Raw genomic sequence first — 27,204 nt, 5'->3', positions numbered from 1 at the left:
ACTGTGGTTGGTTCACTATTTTTGGTCAAGGAAAGAGTCATGACTGGTGCATTTAGTGATTTCACAAGATACAGCTGCCCTAGCTTGTAAGGCAAGTGCTTCCCTCTTCCTTCTCAAGTGGAACTCAAAGAAGAGTCCCATTTACCTTAATTTTTCCAAATCATGCAGTTGGCAATCTGAACTGTTAAATATAATATACATAAAAGGCATGCATTCTATAGATCATTACATCGTATATAAGATTCATTTCAGTTGTATGCATTGTGTCTCTAATGTGACAAAGGCAATATGAAAGGTGATTGTTGGAGAATACTTTTGAAATATGGGCTGGGGCTGGAAAGGTGGCTCAGTGGTAGAGTGCTTGCCTTGCATGCATGAGGCCCTGGGTTCGATTCTTCAGCACCACATAAGGGAAAAAGCTGGAAGTGGCACTGTGGTTCAAGTGGTAGAGCACTAGCCTTGAGCTGAAGAGCTGAGGGACAGTGCCCAGGCCAGAGTTCAGGGACCATGAGTGGCAAAAAAAGAAAAAGAAATATGGGCTGAAAGTACAAGATACACCTGAAACATCTTATTGTACTAGAAAGTAAGAAAATGCTAAAAACAAACAAACAAACAAAAAGGATCTTGTAAGAAAGTCATAAAATTTAGCTTGAGGAAGTCAATATCTGAGATATTTTCACATTAAAATAAGTAATTATATTAAGATTATAACCCATTGGACAAAATAAAATTCAGGGTCCATACATGCATAAAGAAATAGGAGATAAAAGAAAGCTCTTTCTTAGAGTACAATGCCAGCTAATAAATACATACAAGAAATAACGAGTTAGCTACTAAAACTAGTAAGTGGAAATTTGATACAGAGCAGAGTTTCATAGTTTCAGTAGCTTTCTTCAGAAACTGATTATCTTAAAGGAGGATGAAAAACTGTAAGTGATAACTCAGTGACCAAAAATGATCATTATTAGTGATTTGATGAGTATTTTTAACTTTTTCCTATGCATTATAATATTTTAATTTTAAAATGATTATGATTTCCGTAATCTGTTTTTATTTTGTATAAAGATAAATGATTATCTTACTTGTATTTAAATATTCCCAAGTACTTGTTAGACAACATAGTAAATATGTGTTTTGTTTTGTTTTGGTTTGGTTTTTTGGGGTCCTGTCGTGGGGCCTGAACTCTGGGCCTGGGCGCTGTCCCTTAGCTCTTCAGCTCAAGGCTAGTGCTCTACCACTTGAGCCACAGCGCCACTTCCGGCTTTTTTCTTTTTGCTTATGTGGTTCTGAGGAATTGAACCCAGGGCCTCAGGCATGCAAGGCAAGCACTCTACCACTGAGCCACCTTCCCAGCCCAAGTAAATATGTGTTGTAATGCATGCACATGTTTGTAACCAAAAATCCCTGCATACTTACCGTTATTCCCTGGGACTAATTTCTGGAAAGGGAATACTAAGCTAAAACTTTTCAAAAGCCTAGGACTTTTTGCTTTTAAAAAAATTATTAGCAGAGGGGCTGAGAAGGTGGCTCAGTGGTAGAGCACTTGCCTTGCATGTTCGAGGCCCTGGGTTCGATTCCTCAGCACCACATAAGAAAAAAGCCGGAAGTGGCGCTGTGGCTCAAGTGGTAGAGTGCTAGCCTTGAGCTGAAGAGCTGAGGGACAGCACCCAGGCCCAGAGTTCAGGCCCCACAACCGGACCCAAAAAATTAAAAAAAAAATTATTAGCAGATACTAATTGTACAAAGAAGTTTCACCTATAATGTACTTCGACCAAATTCACCCCCCTATTAATCTTTCTTCACCTCCTCCTTCATTCTCAAGACAGTTTACATGGGTTTCGTTGAACATGCATGGATAGCACTTCCATCGTATTTAACCACCTCCACTGACTTGTTCTTTTTTTCTCACCCTTTCACAGGTTTTCAGCCCCAAACAACCCACCTGTTTTATACATTTTTTTTTGTTTGATTTCATGAAGAGAACATTTTGCCTTTCTTAAGAGAGAATATTTGCCTTTCTCAGCCTGGCTTAGGCAAATTCGTGAGACTCATATTTCCAATACTAGCAAAAAGCTGAACTAGAGTTGTGGCTCAAGTGGTAGAGCCTCAGCTGTGAGTTCAAAAGCTGAACCAGATAGTGAGACCTTGAGTTCAAACCCCAGTGCTGACATGTACATGTCCACACACACACACACAAAGAAAAGAACAAGAACATGAAAATGGATAAAAGAAAAAAAATGATTCCTCTTCTTGTTGTGTATAGGTTTCTGTCAAGACCCAAATACAGAGATCACTAGGTTTCCCAAAGCTTTCATTTTTCCTATCTAGTTGGAGCAGGAGGGTGGTATATTCTGTTAATGCAGAAAGCTCCAATTGGGAGCTTTTAATGAAACCGCCTTTTTTTCTTTGTGATAGGCTAGCATTGAGCACCACTGTTTGTGATAGACTAGCATTGAGTACCACTTTTATCACCTGAGGCTGCCTGCAGACTTCAGTGCAGACATGAGCACCAGCAGTTTCCAAAGATGGGCAGAGCAAGGTACAGGATACACACATTAAGCAGTGTGCCCTTTTACACCAGCTGGTCCCCATGGCAACCCTGACCAGCTGACTTGAGCCTCCAGCTAGTGGGAGCAGGGGGCATATTATCTCCCTAACCGTGAGTTATGCAGATTAATAAAGAGAAGCAGGAAAAGGATACACAGAGAGAGAGAGAGAGACTAGAGATGACTTTTGAGTAAGAAAATGAGCAGTTGGTAAAACTGTGCCATGTTTTGTATTGGCTTATGTTTGCCCTTTGCTCTTAAACTGGCTTGCATGTTCTCAAGCGATGACAGTTGGGCTGATTGAGAGCCGTTAGTCAAATCCAGTAACAGTATTAATCTGTGGTTGGAAATGACTGTTAAAGTAAGTGCCAGACTATTCAGTTGTGGTTTTTCTTCCAGCTTCCAATTGTGCCAGGCTTCCAGTGGGAGGAATAGAGGCTGTGGTAGAGGAAACCGTTGATAAACGAAAGAAACCAGAAACTGTCACTACCCATAACAACAAAAGAAAAAAGTATTACAGAAAAGGAGGGAGATGACAAAGGAAATTGTACAACTCGATCTAAGCCTGCACAGTCTGCTGTGCTCATGAGGCAAGAGGCTGGCATGGCAGTGGTGCCTGAGGCATTGACTCTAATTTTCCAATGAGAGCAGCAAGGCTGGAAGCACCAAACCATGCTCTCCAGTAATACTGCTGAGCAAGAAAGCTTGTCTTGAAGGAAGTGAATGACTGGCCTTTAATTGAGACTATTTCTGTCCATTTCCTGACATTACTCCTCAGACTACTAATACACAAAGGAATCCGGGGGATTTGGTTATCAAGTTATGTTAGAAGGGTCTGCCCATAGTGCTTGCTGCTGAATTTTCCAGAACAAATGTTCAGTAATGTTGCTGCCATTCACCATACTGCAAAGTCTTTACCTACTATTTCTTTCTATTTGCTTCTTTTATAGTAATTCTGTTACTTATTTCAGGCTGTTAGCTGTCCGTGATTGTTTACAAAAGCTCTAAGGTGTTCTTCATAACTCTACGGAGAAAAAGCTTATAGGAAAGGGAGATTCAGTGAACTGAAAGATTAAGCAACTGCATAAAGGAACAGAAAACATGAGAGTAACAATGGAAGACAGTCTGAATGCAGTATTTTTCTCAGCACAGAAAGAGGCTATTCCGCCCAATTTCAGTATTTATAAGACATTCATTGTTTTTTCCCAATTGATCATTTTCTGCCTATTATAGACATCCAATGTCTGGGTTGTCAACTTTGAGATCCAAAGTCATTTTCAAATACTGCTAAGGAAAAGCCGTTTAATTTGGCCATATTGGGGTTTGTACTCAGGGCTTCAGGCTTGCTACACAGGTTTTCTGCTATGAGAGCCATGCTCCTAGCACATTTATGAAACTTTATATACAAGTGAGTATATAGTTACTCAGGAGGTTAAAATCTGAGAATCACAGTTTGAAGCCAGGCCAGGCAGAAAAGTCTGTAACAGACTCTTTATCTCCAATTAGACAAGCAAAAAACCGTAAGTGGAGATGTGTGGCTCAGTAATAGAATGCCAGTCTTAAGTGAAAAACCTACAGAGAGAGCTTCCTGGCACTGAGTTCAAATCCCAGTACTGACACTAAAAAAGATACTTTTTGAAGCATACAAAGAACCTTAACACTGGGTAGACGGTAGAATCTGAACTACAGAGTTAGTGTTGCTCATAGGTCATATCTGGTCATTGGCAGAGCAGGACAGGGGCTCCTGTACAGCCTGAAGGGTCACAGAGAGTGTGTTGTCCTGGTGCTGGTCAGAGCAGACACAGAGCAGGACTCAGTGAGGCTGACACCACATCTTCCCTGAAGCATCCTTCTATCTGAGCACAGGCAGGATTCCCAAGTGAATACGCAAAGGTACCAGGAAGGCTCACCTCAAATAAGGGGGTCAGTAAGAAGGGAGACAAGAGAACTTTGTTCAGTGGTAGGACATGGGATCTGGGTAGTACTGTCACTCAGCTCCTTTGTGTTCAGGCTGCAGCTCCCTCCCTACTTTAAAGAGTCAGACTCATTTTTTGCCATAATTTATTTATTTGAAAACTAGTAAAATAATGCCATAGGTATGCTAAAATTTGGTTTGATATATTTTAGTAAATAAAGAACGATAGAGTGCTATATAAAGAAATGTCTAAGCAGGGCGCTGGTGGCTCACGCCTGTAATCCTAGCTACTCAGGAGGCTGAGATCTGAGGATCATGGTTCAAAGCCAGCCTGGGCAAGAAAAGTCCGTGAAAGTCTTATCTCCAATAAACCACCAGAAAACCAGAAGTGCCGCTGTAGCTTAAGTGGTAGAGCGCTAGCCTTGAGCTAAAGAGCTGAGGGATAGTGCTCAGGCCCACAGTTCAAGCCCCATGACCAAAAAAGAAGAAGAAAGGAGGAGGAGGAGGAGGAGGAGGGGGAGGGGGAGGGGGAGGGGGAGGAGGAGGGGGAGGAGAAGAAGAAGAAAAGAAATGTCTTTTAGAGCTCTTAAACATTTTAAAACAAATGTAACGTGGTAAAATTGCACAACTTGGAAGAGCATTTTAAGAATGATAAATACAATATTTATTAGCAAATTATACCACATATTATCTATGATGTGTTGAATTCATTTACCCATACTTTGTAAGTTTATACCAGTGTAATTAATTAGCTGAGGTAAATGAATGCTTTTTAAATTTCCAGTTTTACCTTGACTTTCACTTCTTACTTTCCCAAAATATGTGTGTATGCCATTGGATTTACTCTTGACCTATCATTACAAACTTAAGAGTTTTATACTTTGATATTTGATCTTGACTTAATCTTCCTAAAGCTCAAATCCACTTTTTATAATGAGGATAATATTTACCTAGCAAAGTGTTGTTAGAATTAATTGAGGTATGAAATGTAAAATAGACTAAGCCAGCCCTTTCCTGTAATAAGCACATGATCACTTACACTATTATTAACTGTTGATTGTAGTGTTTATTTATATAAGTTATTGACAATAATGACCTAGAGAATAAGGATTCTAACACCTTTTCTTAAAATTCTAAGATTGTGCATGCCGATATTTACACTCGAACTCAGGGCCTTGCACTCTTAGTTCTCTTGCTCACAACTGGCACTCTACCACTTGCGCCATGCCTCCGGTCTGCCATTTTTCTGGTCAACTGGAGATAAAGAGTCTCACAGGATTTTTTTCCTGGGCTGGCCTCTAAGCCTAGTGTTCTATAGCCGATGAGCTAGGAGTAACTAGGCTTACAGGCATGAGCCACTGGCGCCCAGCCCTTTCAGGATTTTAATCTAGCCAAAAGTGGTCTTTTTTTTTTTTTTATTGTGAACAGACTGTATAGAGGGGTTACAATTACATGGGCAAGATAATGAGTACATTTCTTATCAAGCATTGCAGCCTCCTCCTTTGTTTACCCTTCCCATCCCTTCCAAGCCTCTCCCCCCTCCCCCCCACCCAATCCTCCCCCCCCACACCACCAAAGTTGTAAAGTTAAAAGTGGTCTTTTTTAAGTTAAGAGAATCTGAATTTGGTTTTCAAGGAAAATGTGTCCTTTATTACAATTTCAAGACTACTAAAGGTGATCAAGAAGTCAAACCAAACTTTATATTGAAAGTTGACATTTACTTGTTTAATATCTAAACCATAACCAAATTATTTTCTAAATCCAGAAGCAGTTTGGAACAAAATACCCATTTCATTCTTTTAAGATTTCCCTCATTTAGTAAGTGGCGCTGTGGCTCAAGTGGTAGACTGCTCACCTTGAGCTGAAGAGGCCCAAAGTTCAAGCCCCATGACCAAAAAAAAAAAAAGATTTAAATCTTCAGTGTTGTTAGAGGCCTATGAAACCTCATATCACCTGACGGCCCCCTCTGTCTGAATAATTACACTCAAGCTTTTTTTTTTTTTAGCTCAAGGCTAGCACTTTACCACTTGAGCACAAGTCCACATCCAGTTTTCTGGTGGTCTATTGGAGATAGTCTCATGAACTTTCCTGCGTGGGCTGGCTTTGAACTGAGATCCTCAGATCTCAGCCTCCTGAGTAGCTAGGATTACAGGCATGAGCCACCCACGCCCAGCTTTTTTTTTTTAATGTCTGAATATTTCTCTTTTTCTAATACCAAAGGCTTAAAAACAGATACACATGACTGCATTTTCACTTTTTTTTTTTTTTTTTTTTGTCGGTCGTGGGGCTTGAACTCTGGGCCTGGGCGTTGTCCCTTAGCTCTTCAGCTCAAGGCGAGCGCTCTACCACTTGAGCTACAGCGCCACTTCCATGCATTTTCACTTTTTATTTTTAATAAATTTTATTGCATTTTTCATTCAAAAGTAAAGTCTTCAGCAGTTTTGAGAAGGGATTTAGAAGGATAGGGGAGGATGAAAATTACCTGTAATTCATAGGTGAGTATGTATTTCACATTCCCATTATATCCTTCTTTCTGGTAGATAGATAGATAGATAGATAGATAGATAGATAGATAGATAGATAGATAGATAGATAGATAGATAGATAGATATTATGTATTCTGTTTAATTACATAATAAAGTTTAGGTAGATACTATATATTCTATTCGTCATATATATTATATTTAACTTTATGTGACATGAGACCCTCTTTTGTTGTAAAACAAAAAGAAAACGTAGCAAATAGTCAATAGAGAATGTGTAATGCACAAGGGTCATAAATATAAAAACCCTCATCCTCTTCTTTTTTTTTTTTTATTGTTGTTGTTGGCCACCAGCTCCTGGCAGCCTCTTTATTTTTCAAAAATTCATTTGTAGCTGACTGCCAGTGGCTCATACCTGCAATCCTAGCCACTTAAGAAGCTGGGATGTAAAGAGGGTAGTTTGAAGTCAACCCATGCCCATAGGAAAGTCCATGAGACTCTTATCTCCAATTAATCACCAAAATGCCAGAAGTGGAGCTGTGGTTCAAGTGGTACAGTACTATACTTGAGCAAAGAAGCTCAGGGACAGTGCCCAGGCCCTGAATTCAAGCCTCAGGACTAGTACACACACTCAAAAGTTGTTTCATAAATATTTTGTTTAACGATTGACCTTAATGCTTATTTTGCAACATATTTTAGTGTGCTGCAATAAGTCACACTTCAGTATTTCAGAAAAGTGAAGTATTCATTAAAAAATAAGTAATATTTTTTCTAGCTCCAGAGCTAGCACACTATGTCTTAAGTTGTGAACTTTTTCCAATGAGAATTGTAATGCAAGTTGTGAACTTTTTCCAATGAGAATTGTAATGCCCATGTTTCAGGGTTATTTGAGAAGATTAGAAAAACTAAAATTATTGTAGTATTTATTTTGTTCTCATTAGGCCAAATCAACTGTAGTATTGGCACTTGAGAAAATTAAATTAATGGAAATATCACCACTTGTAAATAAATATGAATTAAATGTTAAGAGCCTCTGCTAGTCAGAGATATTCACATTTCTATAATAATTGATTAATGCTTTGAGAAACAGAAAGTATATTTCATGTACTGCTATATTTTGGTATCCAGACCAATATCCAACCCTTAATAAATGTTCTCTGAAGAAATGATTAAGTGAACAAAAGTGTCAAAATTCCAGTTATTCATTAAATCCATCAGGACCTTTGTGGCTTTATCAACATAAAGAAAAGACCACATTCAAGAACATGAAAACTTGGTATTTATCATTGTCCTAAACTATATCATCTTCTAAGATTTCTAATGATCTTCGTAATGAGCACGCAAAATATCATGACTAAATTAAGTCCACATACTTGGTCTGGAGGAAGGACTAAAATACAACAGCATTGATTTTCTGTTGCATATATAATTGTGACAAGAAAAGGAAAATAAGTGAGAGAGGAAAAAAAGACAACACAGCATTAACTAAATGAGTTAACTTTGGGATGAGTGAGTATTCAATTGTATTTGCATTCTCATTGTTCTTTTTTTTTTTTAACTGAGCCAGGATAATTTTACTCCTCAGCAGTTCTGACTGCTTCATTCACATGGTTTGCTGTTTTTATAATATTTTCATCTGTGATACAGCCAGAACCTGAGATACCTGATTTTTACAGGTGACCAGAAATCATCACTGCATTCAGTGATTTGTTAATCAGTGACAGAGCCAGCATTAAGAGTTTAGTCTCCATCTCCTGTTTTATACTCTTTTCCATTACATATGACTAAGTACTTCTGTCTTGTTCAAAAGAAGTCTCTGGTGGACACAGCCCTGTCCTGTTCTAGAAATAGCATTGCTAACCTGACAGGCTGGTCTGCCAGGGTGACCAGTTTCATGTGTTTTTAGGAAGCGAGGATTAATCTTTTCCCTCTTAAAGGTAAACAAATCATGCACCAAAAATAACGCTTTAGCCACTAGATTTTGCTTAGTAGGTGGTTTCCCAAGGATGATCCAACACAATTAGTCATCACTCTGAGCACTTATTAGTACATTATTTCTCTTTTATACTACCCTCGGTGCTTTTGGTTGCATGTTTACTTTTCAGACCCTCCTGGGAGGTTCAGAGGCTTCTCACAGTGTCTATAATAAAGCAGACTATTTCATCCCCCAAATATTCTTTTTCCCTTTGCTCCCACTTTTCAAATCCAAGATAATCTATGATTTAAGAGAACAGCAGGATAGAGACCTCATATAAAACAGTATTTAAGGGGCTGGAAAGATGGCTCTGTGGTAAGAGTGTGTGCCTCACATGCATGAGGCCATGGGTTCAATTCCTCAGCACCACATAAGCAGAAAAAGCTGGAAGTGGCGCTGTGGCTCAAGTGGTAGAGTGCTAACCTTGAGCTGAGTTGTTCAGGGACAGTGCCCAGGCCCAGAGTTCAAGCCCCAAGACTATCAAAAATAAATAAATAAATAAATAAGACAGCATTTAAGCCGGGCACCAGTGGTCACTCCTATAATCCTAGCTACTCAGGAAGCTGAGATCTGAGAATCACAGTTCAAAGCCACAGGAAAGTCTGTGAGACTCTTATCTCCAATAAACCACTCAGAAAACTGGAAGTGGCACTGTGGCTCAAGTGGTAGAGCCCTAGCCTTGAGCTGAAAAGCTGAGGGACAGTGCCCAGGCCCAGAGTTCAGGCCCCACAACTGACAAAACAAACAAACAAACAAACAAAAAACAGCATTTAAGGTTCTCCAGCATTGGGAGCAGCCCATCTCATTCCCTGCATTACAAGAAAAATAAAAAAATATTAAAGTATAGACAAATATACATAAATGTGTGGAACCTGTATCAAAACCTCATTGAGAGACATGAAAGAATTACATTGAGAATAATTAAATATTAGGGAAAGATTTCTTTTTCTTGAGTGAAAAGACTTTATAAAAATCTTTCCAATAATTGTTTCACAACTACAAGCAGAATCCCAGTGGGATTTTTCTCGAACATTTGGAAGAGTGAAGTTGGTAGGAATAACCAGGAAATTTTCTGAGTAGCAAAAAGTTACAGAGAGAAATTTCTGTTAACAAGCACAAAATGTATTACACAGCTGTGATAACCAAAACAATGTGGTATCACATTAAGAAACAGCCAACATGGATGGACCAGTATAGAATCACATAACACCAAGATATGATAAATTATGAAGGACTCTAGGCATTCACACACAGGGAGATCAAAGGAGGATTCTCTTAGGAAAGGAAGACAAAGGCACAATGCCTTTGTGCCTTTGATCATATAAAATAATATTTATTGAAATGAATTCTAAGAAATGAAAAACAAGTCAGAAACAAAAATACTGATGTATTTCACTATGTGAAAATTGAAAGCATTTGTTCATCAAAAATACTACTAAACACATTGCAAAATGATTATATGTCTTGGAGTATATGTTTGCAATATATATAACAAAAATATACCCTCCTTACTATATAAAGTATACCCTCCTTACTATATAAAGTATACCCTCCTTACTATATAAAGAGTTCTCAAAGTTAATTGGGAAACATTGTCACACTCCAGTGCAGCCACACTACTGTCATGGCCACATTATGTCAGTAGGCTAACCAAGCTTTACCAACAGAATGCAGTTTCGATGACACAGAAGACTGAAAGAAATTCAATTTTTAGTTTCTTATTTTCCATTCAGATAGTCTTTGTTAAGAGATAGTTTAAGGAAACTACACATGATGCTATAAATACCTCAAGACAGTTTGTCCACATTGACACTTCCATTTCCTAAAATGAAACCCTCACTGGCCCACAGGGAGAAGAAAGGCCGGCTTTGTTCACCAGCTTTCCTCCAACAAGCACATCCATATGTTAGAACTTCCTCTCATGAGTCATACACAGTTGTCAAACACCAACTTCCCTTTGTTTGACCCGGGTAGAAATCAGTCCTGAGGAAGCATAGCACAAAGTCTGAATCATTTGATTGTGCTATATTCGTATTTGAATTTGCATCTGTCACAAACCCAATGTGTCCTCTGTGAAAAACTGCACTCTTCAGATATTACTGAATTTTAAAAAAAGCAATCCCTTTCAAATTGATTCAGGTCCATGCAGATAGCCTGTGAAATGCCTGATGAATGTTAAGAGGTTAGTTTCCTAAACTAAATTGTCAAGTTATCACCCGTGATTGGACTCCACCTAAAATGTGCTGGAATGTTATATTTATACAGGATACCAGTTACCTTTACCATTTGTAAAACAGAAAGAAAATATGTCATAGGAGTTCCCTGTCATGGGATATAAAGTCTTAAAAAAAATAAGTCTTAAAGAAAGGGAGAAAGTGTGTGTGTAACTAATTTGTTGTTTTTAAAAATATGTCCTTGACTCTTTTCTTCAGCTTTGTTATGACTGCTAAGCACTTTATTGTCTCTGTACTTTTCAAATAAAGGACTGCATACTCTGGATTCACATCCTGCTAGGGACGTGGTGACAGCTTCATTTGTTTGAGAATGATCTTTAGGGGTGCTGAGGCTTCTCTTCATATACATTGGTCTCTCAAGTTTTCTATACTGCTGTATACTTGGGTATGTATTTACAATCAACAAAAGGACTGATTGTTTGTTTTTCAAGTGCCAGCCCATCATTAAAAATACAAATAGGCTGGGTGCTGGTGGCTCACGCCTGTAATCCTAGCTACTCAGGAGGCTGAGATCCGAGGATCACCGTTCAGAGCCAGCCCGGGCAGTTAAGTCCATGAGACTTTTATCTCCAAATAACCACCAGAAAACCAGAAGTGGCACTGTGGCTCAAGTGGTAGAGCACTACCCTTGAGCTGAAGAGCTCAGGGAAATTGCCCAGGCCCAGAGTTTAAGCCCCACAACTGACAAATAAATACAAATAGGGCAAATAAGCTTTTAGGTAATTTAAACTGGTTCTTGAGTCCTAGTAAGACTCACTGTAACTTTTTTTTTGTCATTTGGACAATTTGAACTCAGGGCCTGAGCACTATCCCTGAGCTTTTTTGCTCCAGACTTGTACTCTACTTTGAACCACAACTCCACTTCTGGTTTTCTGGTGGTTAATTGGATAAGAGTCTCATAGACTTTGCTGCCAGGGCTGGTTTTGAACAATGATCCTCAGATCTCACTCAGCCTCTTGAGTAGCCAAGATTACAGGTATGTGCCACCAGCGCCAGGCTTGTAGTAACTTTCATTGAATGAATGTCACATAAATCTCTTAAGGCTACAGACAAGTATACAATACTAATGATTAGCAGAGACCAGAGTCCATATCTATATGCTAGGCAGCAAGAAAATCAGGCTTTCACTGTTTATAATATTTATAACCAATTATTGAATCCAAATTGAGGCTATGTTTAGATCATTTGTAACACTCTTTTACTGATACTTTTACTTCCCTTTTGAGAATAGCTTCTTTTTTAAATGTTATTCCAGCCAACAGACACTTTTATTTCAGAAAAATGTCTATTTTCTCCCATATCAATATTAAAACCTTTAGTATTAGAAAGATATTGTTTTACCTGACATATAACTGTAGCCCCTCTGTTCATTACCTTCATAATAACAATTGTTATAATCAAATATATTATATAAAATAAAATATAATAACTCATAATAACAAAAAGCAATTCAATTTTTTTAAGAAGCTGGGTGCTGGTGGCTCATGCCTGTAATTCTAGTTACTCAGGAGGCTGAGATCTGAGGATCACAGCTCAAAGTCAGCCTATGCAGGGAAGACCTTGAGACTCTGATCTCCAATAAACTACTTAGACAGAAAAAGCCAGAAGTGGTACTGTGGCTCAAGTGGTAGAGCACCAGCCTTGAGCACAAAGTGGCTCAGAGACAGCGTTCAGGGCCTGAATTCAAGCCCAGGACCAGCAAAGAATATACTATTTTGATGACAGCTGGCTGATGGCAGCACTAGAGTTTTTGCAGAAGAAAGCACGTGTCTTAGCATAGACATGATCATGTCCACACCAGAGCTTGAAAGCATGTGTCTATCTGCATAGACATGATCATGTCTACACCAGAGTTTGAAGATGCCCTTTGGCAGAAAAAAAAAATGTTATGTCAAAGACAAGGTTCACAGATGCAGAGATTAAAATAAGAAATGGTTTGGAAAGCCACATTTCAGTTGCCATAATGTATGTAGCATATGTTTATGAAATATGTTTCCATGAGATGGACTTAATTTTGTATTTTACTTACTCCTTACCTAATTATTTGAAGTTAGGCTATCAGAGAGAGAAAACTTGAGAGTTAGCTAGTTTATTTTAGTGGTATATGTTGCTGATTAATCTCATTTCTCTTTCCTGCTATACCTGGATAGTACTTCAGAATCATTCTCAACTCAGTCTATAGCCTATCACTACCAATCTGCCTCCAGATTATACTGCCCTCAAACTGTGACTTTAACCAAGTATATTGAACCATGTGCAATTCTATTCCTATAGAGTGGAAAGGTGCATACAATTTGTAAGATCTTCTCCTGAAAAATGCCATCTTGAATTGTGATACAAAGATGTATTATACCCTCACACTTCCCAGAGTGCCCACACGCATGCACATGCATGCGCGCGCATGCGCGCGCACACACACACACACACAAACACACACACACAATCTAGTCCTTTATTATACAAAGCAGTGAGCCCATGTAATTGTAATCCCTCTGTACAGTATGTTCACAAAAAATAAAAATTTAAAAAAAATCTAAAAAAATAGAAGTTTCCTGCGATACAGGATTTGTGATGCTGAACTGGAGCTATCCTGGGCAGACTGAGCTGGTTAGTCATCCAGTTCCTGGCCCCTCCCCTACCCAAAAAGCCAAGTAGTTCTTACTTGGTTATTAATTATGGACAGCTCCCTGTTAAAAAAGTTTTTCTTTCTTTCACGGGATGGCACGTTATAAAGCAAGGCCAGGAGTTGTAAAACAGAATGATACCGTTGTAAGGTATAGTGCAGTTCTTACAGGTTGACTGTGTGATGTCTCTGGTTCACAGTCCTGCAGAGCTGAAACCTCTGTAGTTCACACTTGTAATTCTACTCAGGAGGTTGAGATCTGAGGATCGCTGTTCGAAGCCAGCTCAGACCAGAAAGTCCATGACACTCTTATCTCCAGTTAACCAAAAAGACAAAAGTAGAGCTATGGTTCAAGTGTTAAGAGTGCCAGCCTCGGAAGTGGTGCTGTGGCTCAAGTGGTAGAGCACTAGCCTTGAGCTGAAGAGCTCAGGGACAGCGCCTAAGCCCTGAGTTCAAGCCCCACGACCGACAAAAAAAAAAAAGTGCCAGCCTTAAACAGAAAAGCTCACGAACAGTGCCCGGTCCGAATTCAAGCCCCATTATTGGCAAAAGAAAAACAAATGTGTTGAAATTGTTTTAAGAGTGGGCAGGGAGGGAAGGGAGAAAGAGGAGGTAAGATTGATTGGGATACATGTATACATGGCACAAGAAACATCTCCTCCCTTGTATAACTAATGTATGCAAATAAATAGTTCTGACAATTAAAATACACTCATCCAACATTTATGGAAGAATATAGACATTTTGGTTTAATTAACACATTTTTATTCATATATAAATATGACTTCGTATATTAATTTCTTCGTTTTCTCTGGCTTTCTGAGATTTGATTTGGTAAGTTGTAGCTTAATTTTAATTTTGAATTAAAAAAATGATACTCTCCCCCTCTATTTATCTCTCTTCTCCCCCTCTTCCTCTTTTCCTCCCTCTCTCAGAAGTCTAGTAACTGTGAGCCCTCTGTAGGGAAATAAATTGTGCACATCTGGTAACAAGGAAAAAATTCAGATATGATATTTATTTTTAAGGAAATTACCAGACTCTTACTCTGGTAAGAAATCTCAGAGATGCCAGCATTCTAACTTGTTGGAGAGAGTCTTTCTTGTAAGTGGCATCTCCCTTCCCTGGTAGAGATCATTCTTCTCTTTATCTGTCTCAGTAACAGACTTCATGTCAGGTTCTTCTTTCTGCCTCAGCCCTTGTTTTTTTATTACTGAGCTTTTCACCTTTTCCCTCTATGCTCTTTCTCTCCAGCCTTTCTCCTTTTCTGGACTGTTTGCTTCAAGTACCTCCTCTCCACGCCCTCTCTAATCCTTTACTGTTCATTTTCCCTTTGCTACATTTTTCTTTCTTGGTTTTCCAAAGAGCCCATCCCTGCCTGCATACCTAGGCAAAGTCAGCTCCTGAGGGCAGAGTTCCCATCCTTAATGCCTCTTGCTTTTTCTCTGATGGTTTTGGCAAGATTTGGGGCTTAGGAAAGTAATTGTTCATGAACCCCAGTTTTTAATACCCAGTATTTCTAGTCAGATGTTATCTAGTGTAGGCTGATTAAAGCATAGATACAACAAAACAATCCAAATCCAGGGTTCTCAGGTTTACATACCTACTCATACGTACATATTTGTACAAATACATGTGCTCATACTTTAACTACTCAGAGATGGACCATGAAAGAAAATTTTGAAAGTAAGAACTGAAGTTTATGGAAAGAGAGAAGGAAAGCCTTCTTTCTGAGATAAGCAAAAATTATTCAGTATGTATTCATTGAGTACCAGACATGAATAGGCTGGGAAAATCATTTGCTCTAGATACCTAAGCAAGGAAAGATAGGCCTTGCCCTTAGAAAATTTTCCATTGGTGCCAGGTTTCAGTGGCTTACGCCTATAATCCTAGCTAGTGGCTCACGCCTATAATCCTAGCTACTCAGGAGGGAGATCTGAGGATCACAGTTCAAAGCCTGCCTGAGCAAGAAAGTTTGTGATAAACTACTCAGAACAAGTCAGAATTGGTGCTATGGCTCAAGTCGTTGAGCACTAATATTGAGCACAAAGGGGCTCAGGGACAGCACCTAGGCTCTGAGTTGAAGCCCTGGGACCAGCAAAAAAGAAAAGAAAGGAGGGAGAGAGAGGGGGAGGGAGGGAAGAAAGAAAGAAAGAAAGAAAGAAAGAAAGAAAGAAAGAAAGAAAGAAAGAAAGAAAGAAAGAGGAAGTGGCGCTGTAGCTCAAGTGGTAGAGCGCTTGCCTTGAACTGAAGAGTTGAGGGACAGCGCCCAGGCCCAGAGTTCTAGCCCCACAACCAACAAAAAAAAAGAAAAAGAAAAAGAAAGGAAGGAAGAGAAAGAAAGAAAGGGAGGAAAAGAGGGAGGGAGGGAAAGAGAAAAAGAAAAAGAAGGAAAGAAAATTTTCAATTGGTATAGAAACTAAAAGTCAATGAATAATGGAAATGGCTAGTATAGAAGTAAGGCAAGGTAGCACTTTATTTGGCTTTTTCTCTTCTAATTTGAAAAGTAATTTGGGCTCATGGAGCAATGGGATTATTCTTATTAAAATGTAATATATAGGTCTTGGAAGGTGGTTCAGTGGTAGAGTGCTTGTTTTGTATGCATGAGACCCTGGGTTCGATTCCTCAGCACCACATACACAGAAAAAGTGGGAAGTGGACGATGTGGCTCAACTGGTAGAGCTCTAGCCTTGAGCTGAAAAGCTCAGGGACAATGCCCAGGCCCAGAGCAAGCTCCACGACCAACCAAAAAAAAAAAAAAGAAACTAATACATACATTGTGAAAAGAAGTAATTAGCACTAATAAAAGACTGAGCATAGGAAAATTTAGGAAAGTAGTAAGTCATTCACCTCACCACCAGGAGTAAAGCAAATAGTGTCCAAAAAGTACATTTTTTAGAAAAGTAGGCAATAAGTTTTATTATTAAATCCTAATTTGATAAATCAGATGTTAGAGAATTCAGCTCATATTAATAGGTTCTTCAGAACTTGCAGAACATGGATCTTTGGATGAGTACTGAGTTAACTAAAATATGTTTGTCACTGGGCTGTACAACATGTACTTAAGCCTTTCATTTATTTAGCCTGAAGCAGTTTTCTTAGCAGTTTTAGTGTCCTGGATCTAATGTTTGCTTGAGAGAGAGAGAGAGAGAGAGAGAGAGAGAGAGAGAGAGAGAGAGAGAGAGAGAGAGTGTGTATGTGTATGTGTGTGAATTGAACCAAAGGCCTTACTCAAGGTAGGCTAGTACTTTACCACTGAGTTACATACAGCTCAGGAACATAATTTTTAACTACTATTTTTAACTGGTTGTTTTGGAATATGATTCGCATACCATACAGGTGACTCAATATTAAGTACTGTAGTTCAGTAGTTTTTAGTTTAATATAGACGGAGTTGTGCAACTACCAAAACACTGAGTTTTACATTTTCATCAACCCATAAAGAAACTCAAATGTAAATGGATAATATAATTTACCTTTTGTATGTATATTGTTTGGCTATGTACCTGCTTCAATTTCTGCCTTATGTACTTAGTGGATGATTACTCAGTTAGTACTAAATAAAGCAATGAATTGATTTTTCTGCTTAATCTGGTTATTTTAATAGGTGATCATTGTAAGGTGATAACTTGATTTTTTAAACAGATAATAACTATAGAATGGATCAGGGAACTAAGCAGAAAATTGTAAGGTAGTCGTTTTGGGTTTTTAAGGTCACTATATGAACATGGAAAGTTTTTCTACAGCTAAAGTATAACCACAGGTCAAATGCAGATTCGAAAGGTGTTTTATAGGGTGACCCATAACTTCCTTGTCTTTTTAATACAATGAAGACATCTCAATGAAATCTCTTTTCTTCCATTATGCACGAATTACTTCTTTTCTCTAACAGACATGCCTATATACACTTTTCATCTACTACAACACATTATCATTTCCCACTTCAAAATGTGCTCCATTGTTAATTGAGATTATGAATATTTAAATGTTCTTTTAGTTATTTTCTTTAAAATACACATAACCTGAAACTTGATCCTTTTTTTGTAATTTGACCTGAGAAAATTCTGATAACAGACTTTTTTTTGAGTGTGTGGGGGAGGGGGACGGTTCCTGAGGCTTGAACTTAGGGTCCGGGCACTGTTCCTGAGCCTCTTTGTGGTCAAAGCTAGCCAGCCCTCCACCACATGAGCCAGAGCACCACTTCCAGCTTTTGCTGAGTAGTTTATTGGAGATAAGAGTCTCTCAGACTTTCCTGCCCAGGTTGGCTTTGAACCACAGTCCTCAGATCTTAACCCCTTGAGTATCTAGGATTATAAGTGTGAGCTGCCAGCGCATGCCTTGAAAACAGACTTTTGAGAGATGGAGGTTTTTTGGAATACTACATAGAGAAACAAATGATACTACCAGTTCAGATTTAATCCTCACTGGAAACTTTAGCATTCATCTTTTGCAAAACTTACTCTTTTCTTGATAAAATTGTAATGTTGTGACAGGTGTAGGAATTATGTAATGGCCCTAAGAAAGGATGATTAGATTTACTCTGGAACTTATTCTTGCTTACTATCTGAAACATTTTGTAACCTATGTACAATATTGAACAGGAAAACGAGAGATATGTGTATGCTTTAATTCTTACATATCTATTTTAATGTATATATACATTAAATGTGTATTTACATGTGTATATACATTCTAATGTGTAGTATAAATTCATTATCGCACTTAGTGAATCCTTGAAGGTAGAGGTCATTACCTCCATTTTACAGATGAGGCAGCTAAGGTGTAAGTAGATCAAGGAACTTTGCTAAGGTCCTTCGGGAAGAAATGGTGAGTAGGAATTGATTTGCAGAAAAGACTATCTCTAGTCTTTCCTCGTTAACTAATATCCTTGAAAACTCAAAAGAAAGAAATGAGGGGGAAATTAAAACTTAACCTCTTACAAACTCAAGAAAGCCTTCAGGAAGATCCTTGCCAGAAGGGAAAAAAAGACACCAAGGACACTTGTTTTGGCATGATAATGCCTTAGGTGATACTGAGAACAGAATTGACTTTGCTGTAGTTTGAAAGAAATGAAATTTTGCCACTGTGTTTTGCAATATTCTCCAATTCATAGGAAAAATGCTTAATAATGTAAATGAAAATACTATTTCATAAGGAATTTTTATCTTAGTGTTAACTATTATGAAATGTGTGGCAAAGGAGTATATTTAAAGGAAATAATTGGAAATAACCTAAAATTATCCTCCATAAAAAAAAATGGCAGTAGGGCTGGTATACAGCCCTGTAGTAAAATGTGTGCTCCTTTCATAGTATTGTTGAGTGTTCAGATATTTTCCCCAAACATTGTGAAGTAAATTGGCATTGAAGTGTCCCATGACAAAATCTTTTCAGTAGGTCTCTCTGTAGTTTAGGGCAAGTTTAAAATAGGGAGAGACTCCCATAAATGACAGTAATAGTCCCAAGAAATGAGGATGGAGGCAATCTTCACAACAAATGGAAGATCATAGCTATATGATAGGAAGGATCAGAAATAAGACTCATGAAAATTTGGAGTCCAAAAAAGGTATTTAGTGAGCAAAATGTGTGTGCTGTTACACTAAGTGCTTGCTTACAGTTTTTGATATAGTAAAATGTGAAACTCACTGACCTTTGCTAATGCTGTGTATAATAAAAATATTTTTCCTTACATGTTAATTTAGGAAAGCAATTCCATAGTTTTTATTTAAGGCATACTTGGTAAATGCAGTTGTTCTACTTTGATAATCAATCTCCAAAAATACATATATAAGAAAAAATATTTTGGCCTTTAGATTTGCTATTGTCAGTATAATCTTTCTATTGCTAACTAGTTTAGAGGAATCAGTAAGTATGGCACCTAAATAGATCATACAATTTTTGCTTAGTGATTGTTTTGAAAAACTTGCATAGTTTTTTTTGTCTTTTTAAGAGACTCATCTGTAAATAATGGTCATTCTGCTCCCATCTTCATTTTTCATGTAGACTCTCTCTAAGTGTATCTAGGATTTCCAGAAGGGTTATCTTCAGGCTGTGAGATGAAACAGAGGTCAAAGTTATACTGGGCATCTTCAGGTTCTCTTGGTCTTGACATCTCTATCTCTTTAAGCTTTCTCTGCTTCCTTCCAGCTCAACTCTATGTCCTGGTAATGAAAATCTAGCCAAATCTAGCTCTGTGTGGTGTGTGGGGTATGTGTGTCTGTGTCTGTGTCTGTGTGTTAGCTTAATCATTCTACAATTAAAGACAGAATATATCTTGGAAGGACTCTGTATTATTCTTACATCTTCATATTCTACCATGGCATATTAAGATTTCATTCTCTCCTGCTCTTGATGTACATAGATAACATCCTGTATCATAAAACTAGCTCATATGAACTATGAGAATTTTCAGCACAAATCTGTGAACAGATTATTCCAGAAGTTTGATCACATTATCTATGTCTTTAACCATCCCCCCTCTTTCATGTGAAACATTTCCATTGTCCATTAGTATCCAAAGATCCGTTTTAATAGGATCTGGGTGCAAGCAATCAGGACTCAGTGGTTTTGTGTAACATAGCCAACCCACATCTGCAAAGCCAAGTAATAGAGCTCAGTCACACACCAGGTTTCCATTCCCTCAGGTGCCGAAAGTCATTCTGACATCGACATCAAATGCTGCCCCAGAGATTTTGGTCTTCCCCGTAGCAAGTTTTATTGAGTGTTCACAAAATGGTGGTTTTGATTCAGACCCTAAAGGAGAGTCACATGGGTGGGTCAGATCTAATGTCACAAGCACATTTTATTTTGTAGGCCAGATCTAGTCATTTAAGCAGAGATAAGACTTTGAGTCTTGGGTATGTGGCAGGATAGATCATCCCAAAGTCCTTTGCTAAAATAAACCTAGCAAATAATAGGTAAAATATGGCAAGCATTTGTTAAAGGTGTAGTAGAGCAAGAAAGACAGAATACTGCTTGGAGGTAGAAGTGAAAAGGGAGTTGAAAACCATAACAGTAAGGGCATGAGCCACTGCTGTAGCTAAGCTTTTGGCAGGGTTTCAGTATCCACTCCTACAAACTGAATATTTATGCTTCTCCTAATCCTAAAGGTATCAGGAGATGGGGGCTTTGAGAGATGACTTAGGAATTGAGGTAGAACCCTCACAAACTAGATAAGTGCCCATTCTATAAAGGGATCAGAAAAGTCTCTTATCCTTCTTGCCATTCCATGTGAGGAAGCAAGAAGGCAGCCTTCTATGAACCAGGAAGGAGTCCTTCACTTGGATCTCTCATCCTGCAAAACCATGAGGAATACCAGTTCTGGTCTTTTTTAAGTCCCTCAGTCTTGTGTTGTGTCTAACAACATGAACAGAACAAGACACACCCCAGAACAAGAGAGAGTCTATGTCTTTGCCTCCCTAGAAGAAATATCCATTCAAGACAGTCTGCTTTGTTTGTTTCCCAGTAGCCAAGGCCAACAAATTTATGCTAAGCCATGCCAGGATACTCCAAGATGGTTTCACACCCACATCTGTGTCTTCATGATAGGGGATGGAGTTGTCATGTTCACATAGCCACTTAATCACTTAAACTAGGGCTTCATTCTGTGTATAAACTTACTGACCTGGCACTGCCAACCAGTGCTCAAGCCATTTTAAAATCATCACCTAGCAAGGAGCAGTCAATTATGTTTGTTCTTAAACCTCATAATACCAGTTATGCTTAGTTTTTGTAATTTTGTAATTCAGTCTCCCAAATTAAGAAAATAGATGAGTGTGAAAGAAAGAGAACTATTATTGGTGTGAAATGCAAGTTCAATACTTTGGAAAGAATTAAAAGTATGTATTAAGAGAAGGCAAACAACTGTTAAAAAAATAATAATAAGTCCTACGAAGGAGTTTTAAAAAAACTCTAGATGAACCACTGTCAATCTGGTTGTCTTTAGTAACAAAATGCCTTAGACTGGGTAATATTTTATAAACAACAGAAATGAATTCCTCACAATTCTAGAGTCTGAGATGTCCCAAACGAAGATGCCAGCAGATTCGATGTCTAGTGAAGATTCTCTTCAAAAATGGCAGCTTCTTGCTGCATGCCGACATGGCAAAATCCCACTTGTGAAGACAGAGCTCCCAAAGGTCCCTTCTCTTAGTACTATTGACTTTGCTATTAAGTTCCATTCTGTGAATTTAGGAAGGACATCAACATTCAGATCATAGCAGCCATCAGTCAATAAAGTTACTGGGAAAAATAGAGCATTCATTTATCTGGTGGATTGCTTCACTCCTTGTTTTAAAAGTCAAACAAGAAGTTAAAGACACTTGCAAATCAATCTGAGTACTTAATCCCACAGGCACTAGCTTGTGAAATTCGCAGTCTTTCTCTAGCGTCCCATGCTGTTTCTCCCCCAGAGGCTTAAGCTGCAGAGATTTGAGCTAAGAGAAAATTAGTTTCCAAAATAAAAGTATTAGAGCATAATCATGAAGTATACACATTTTGAGACAAGGCAGATTTGGTTCGAATTTTAAGTCTAATTTGTTTTCTGTAAATTAAGTCATATGACACCTCCAGTTCCCTCTCTTCATCTGAAAATAACAACAACAATAATAATACATTTCTATTGGAATTTTTTGGGAAAATTCAGTGAGATCATGTTTGGGGAACCACATGATACAATGCCAGATAGAAAATTCACACTGGATAAAAGATAGCTTTCAAAGATTGCAATTTTGGGCTGGGAAGGTAGCTCAGCGGTAGAGTGCATGCCTTGCAAGCATGAGGCCCTGGGTTCGATTCCTCAGCACCACATAAACAGAAAAAGCCAGAAGTGGCGCTGTGGCTCCAGTGGTAGAGCGCTAGCCTTGAGCTAAAGAGCTGAGGGACAGTGCCCAGGCCCAGAGTTAATGCCCATGACCAGCAAAAAAAAAAAAAAAAGATTGCAATTTTGTTTTGCCTTTCTAATGTATTAACTGAAATACAGTAGATTCTAATTCATTAGAAAGGCAAGGTTAGAGATGGGGGTGGCTCATACCTATAATCCCAGCTACTTGGAGGCTGAGATTTGAGGATCATGGTTCGAAGCCAACCCAGGCAGAAAAGCCCCTGTGAGATTCAAAAAAGCAAGAAGTGGCACTGTGGCTCAACTGGTAGAGCACTAGCCTAAGGTAAGGGACAGCATCCAGGCCCTGAGTTCAAGCCCCAGGACCAGAAAAGAAAAAGAAAAGAAAGGCAAAATTTTAGTTCAACAAAATAAACACCAGGAAACAGATAACTTGAAAGAAGTGGGATGGGATTAAAAGAAGAGGGGTAGATAAATGAAGAGAAGAACGCAGTGAAATCTTCCATGTATATCCTCAAAGTTGAAAGAAGAGAGCTGGGAGGGATGGGTAGAAATGCTGAAAGGGGTGTTCAAGACCCATTTATTCATGAACCTGATTTCTTGAATGAAAACTCATTTATACAACTACTTGGGGATAGTAATTTTTTTTTAATTTTTGGAGTTTTAAGAAAGACTTTCACTTCTCATTTTTGCTGTTTTAAGGCCTGTCTCTCCAGGGTATGTATCTCAGGGGTATGTATCTCTTACCTACCCAAGCAATTGTAGGACTCAGGTATGAACACCAGCATAGCAAAAAAATAACTGCACAGACGTCTTTCCTAATCCAATTCCATGATTCTTCTTTTGAGTGTGTGCTGGTGCTGGGGCTTGAACTCAGAGCCTCCTGCTTTCCTTTAGCTTCCTCCTTCAGCTCAAGCCTGGCATTCTGCCACTTGAGCCACACCTCCACTTCCCATTTATTTTTTGCTGGTTAACTAAAAAGAGTCTCACTGATTTGTTTGCTTGGGTTAAGTTGGAGCCTGGATCCTCAGATCTCAGCCTCTTGGACACTGGAGGTTGGGCTTCATGCAGCATATGAATTTGAAGGGGACACAGCTCAACCTATATTATTGCTTTAAGTACCTGATTTTTCCACAGCATGGAAATAATCATTTTCTGGAATAATGACAAGAAGAGAAAGAATGAGTGAGGAGTTTTTAATCTTCTAACAAATGAAATTTTATCTATAATCTTGCAGGATGCTCCATATTTGACCTATAACAATTATGTTTATTAAAAATATTTAGCAATGTGGCTTAGTGGTAGAGTGTTTGCTTGCCTAGCATGCATGAGGCCCTGGGTTCAGTTCCAGTGTACCATATAAATAAAAGAGTGATTAAATAAGTCATTAAAAATATTTGAGGGGAGCTGGGAAGGTGGCTCAGTCGTAGAGTGCTTGCCTCGCATGCATGAGACCCTGGGTTCAATTCCTCAGCATCACATAAACAGAAAAAGCCGGAAGTGGCGGTGTGGCTCAAGTGGTAGAGCACTAGCCTTGAGCTGAAGAGCTGAGGGACAGCGCCCAGGCCCAGAGTTCAGGCCAAAAAAAAAAAACATTAAGAAGTCAGATTTAAGGCTTTAAAAATCAATAGCTAATGTAAAAAAAAAAAAAGAGAGAGAGATAAATGTTCTTAATATAAGCTACATTTTTGTTGTTGTTGTTGGTTGTGGGGCCTGAACTCTGGGCCTGGATGCTGTCCCTCAGCTCTTCAGCCCAAGGCTAATGCTCTACCACTTGAACCACAGCACCACTTCCAGCTTATTCTGCTTATGTGGTACTGAAGAATTGAACCCTCATGCATGCAAGGCAAGCACTCTACCACTGAGCCACCTTCCCAGCCCCTACAAATATTTTTGATACATTGATGTTGAAAAGTACCTGTTTATTTATTTGTATACCATAGGTATATACAAAATCAGACAAATTATAACTGTCTACCAATTGAGATAAAGCATGAGGGATAAGGATTATGGAGAAATCTACCTGGTCTACTTATGAAATATTACAAAAGGAGCTTATTAAATTGCCAGTTAAACATTTAATGTAGACAAATGGGGCTGTGTGGTCAGAAGAGGACATGATAGCCTCTGAAATTCACAGTTACGGTTGTCAACTTGAAATGGTGAGCAACCATAAAGTAAGAGAAAAGAAAGGAGAATTAAGAAAATAGGCTCAAGAGTTTTATTAGCTTACTGCAGGATTCAGAGTGAACAGGTCCATGGAGAAGTATTGGTTACCAGCATTTTGAACAGTACTCTGAGAAGGTCCTCACCAAGGAGAGCTTCAGAGAATCTTGTAAAGGAGAGAGAAAGACAGAGAGACAGACTTCATGACCAGCAAAGAAATGTCATAATTCCTTCCTTCTTTCCTACCCACAGAAAATTATTTTGATTCTTATTAACCAATGATAATGACAAATGTAATTGGAATATTACCATAAAATTTCTTGTTTAAAATGTATCTTTTTTGTTTTAGGCCTCTTTTTCGTGGAAGTTCAGATGTGGATCAACTGGGAAAAATCTTGGAGTAAGTAATACTTTCATATCATTGGCCGTAGCACTGAAACATCCAGTGACTTTCCCTTTATCTTATAATATATCTATATCTCTTGTCTTTCCTACCCAAGCTGCTGCAGCATTGTTACTGTGTGTGTGGTGAGTGGGGCAGGGGAGAAGGGCTGTCCTCTGCAGAACCATCATGATGTGTGGCTTGACTACTCTACTGTCCTCTGAAAGCAGTATGTTACCTGCCTGAACCTTCATCTGATGCTCTTCTTTTACTTATCTCAGCTTCAGCCTTTTAATGCAGATGTTTGTCTGCTTATGGTCATTTCAAATGCACCCTCCCCCAGTCTGAAGTTGGGCATTTGGTCTACTAACTCAACCCATCCTTGTCCAGTGGGTTCCTGTCTCCCGTCAGATATCCTTGGTTACCCAGGTTAGTCATATATTGATATATAGATATAACTTACATTATTTTGTTTTCCTGGACCAATAAGAGAATGCTATGCAGTCCCAGTTCTCTTTGTTGCACCAAAATAAAATATTGGAATCATGGACTTTCTTTCTGGGTCTGTGGCTAAATAACTCAACAAAGTCATGTAAAATACCTATAAAGAGCTTACATATAGCTTACACATAGCAGGTGTTTTTCAAATGTTAACAATTGTTATGGTTATTATTATAATTAACCATGAATTAGTTAACCTCTTTGTTCCTTAACTGTGTGATCTGAGAAATGAAACTTACTTAAGTTCTCCATAAAATCTTTTCTTGGGCTCAAATTCTTTGGTCCTAGTTGTTACCTAGCTTCTTGATGGTTTGCAGAGGTCCATTCATGCAGACATGTTTTTGCATGTGAGGCTATCTATGCTTTCATGTTTGTAGAATGTAGCTGCATTTCTTCTCACAAAGCATGCGGTATGGCATCCCTTCTGTATTTGTGTTTTGGCCAAGCCCCATGAGAACTGGGGTGGGTGGAGTAGAAAGAAAGTGGGAATTCTGACTAAAAATGAGTTATGCCTATTATGAAATGTGAAATCCGCAAGACAGCAAAGAAGTGCCCCCACGGAACAGAATTTCAAGTTAGCATTATCAATTCAAGCATGGCTGCTTAAAGCAGAATAAACCCTGGAACCTGACTTTGTTCTTTTGGTGACTAGAAGCAGCTCTGTAAACTGTGGTCAGTGCTAGTGCTTCCACTGGGTCTGAACCCACTGGTGGTAAGGCCTGAGGAACATTTGCTAATTTTGTTTTGGGTTTTGTTTCATTTTGTTGTTTGGGTTCCTGCTCCCTCCCTTCCACTAATTCCCTTCCTTCCTTCCTTCCTTCTTGCCTGCCTGCCTGCCTTCTCTCTTTCCCTCCCACCCTCCCTCCCTCCCTTCCTTTCCTCTCTCTCTCCCTCCCACCCTCCCTCCTTACCTTTTTTAGTTTGGTGACCTCTGTTTTGTTTTGTTTCTCCTTTAGTCTGGGGGCCTTCCAGGTCTAGAGCAGCTGCTACTGTTGCTTTTCTTGAGCCTTCTGGAAGATAGGACAATTATGCATAAAACCTTTTGTCACTCCTACTTCTGTATGTCAAGTTTTGTTTTGTTTTAATCATTCACTGCTGAGATGTCATTTATTTTTCCTCCTGATCCTTGAATATATTTTCTGTGCATGTGATCTTAAAGAGAGCAGAATGAAAGCTAGGCTTCCAGTGTGCCTCTGTGGAAAGGAAGGATGATCTTCATTGAAACCCACCTGCCAGGCACTGACAGCTATCATCCGCTCTCCCCTGATCACACCTCCTGGGATGTCTGTGCACCTCCAGCACAGTCTGCATTCCTGTAGCATTGTTAGCACCCTTGGTACAAGGAGCCAGGGCAGAGGACCAGTATGTTTGACTGGCTTGCAAGAAAATCAATTCCATTTTGGCAGAGGCCTGGAAATCCTATGGTGTCCGCAGAGGAGAAGCTGTAAAGTTCTATGTTTTGTACCTTTGGGTTTCAGTTCTTCGTTCTGGCATTACTTCATTGAATTTTTTTTTCTCTATAAGTGCATTTCCTTGCCCAAGAAGA

General features: G+C 38.8%; 1 protein-coding gene across 2 annotated transcripts in view; it reads left to right on the top strand.

The window, feature by feature from the left end:
• Positions 1 to 27,204, top strand: part of Cdk6 (cyclin dependent kinase 6) — a 187,634-nt gene that overhangs the window by 148,266 nt on the left and 12,164 nt on the right. For both annotated transcript variants that reach the window (XM_069996497.1, XM_069996496.1), the window contains one exon: positions 25,125 to 25,175. In XM_069996497.1, coding sequence (XP_069852598.1) covers positions 25,125 to 25,175 — 51 coding nt within the window. The remainder of the gene's footprint in view (positions 1 to 25,124; positions 25,176 to 27,204) is intronic.

Source organism: Dipodomys merriami, unplaced genomic scaffold, assembly GCF_024711535.1.
Source record: "Dipodomys merriami isolate MVZ:Mamm:240054 unplaced genomic scaffold, mDipMer1.0.p SCAF_5, whole genome shotgun sequence".
Taxonomy (NCBI): Eukaryota; Metazoa; Chordata; class Mammalia; order Rodentia; family Heteromyidae; genus Dipodomys; species Dipodomys merriami.
This window is presented reverse-complemented; position numbering and strand designations above follow the sequence as displayed.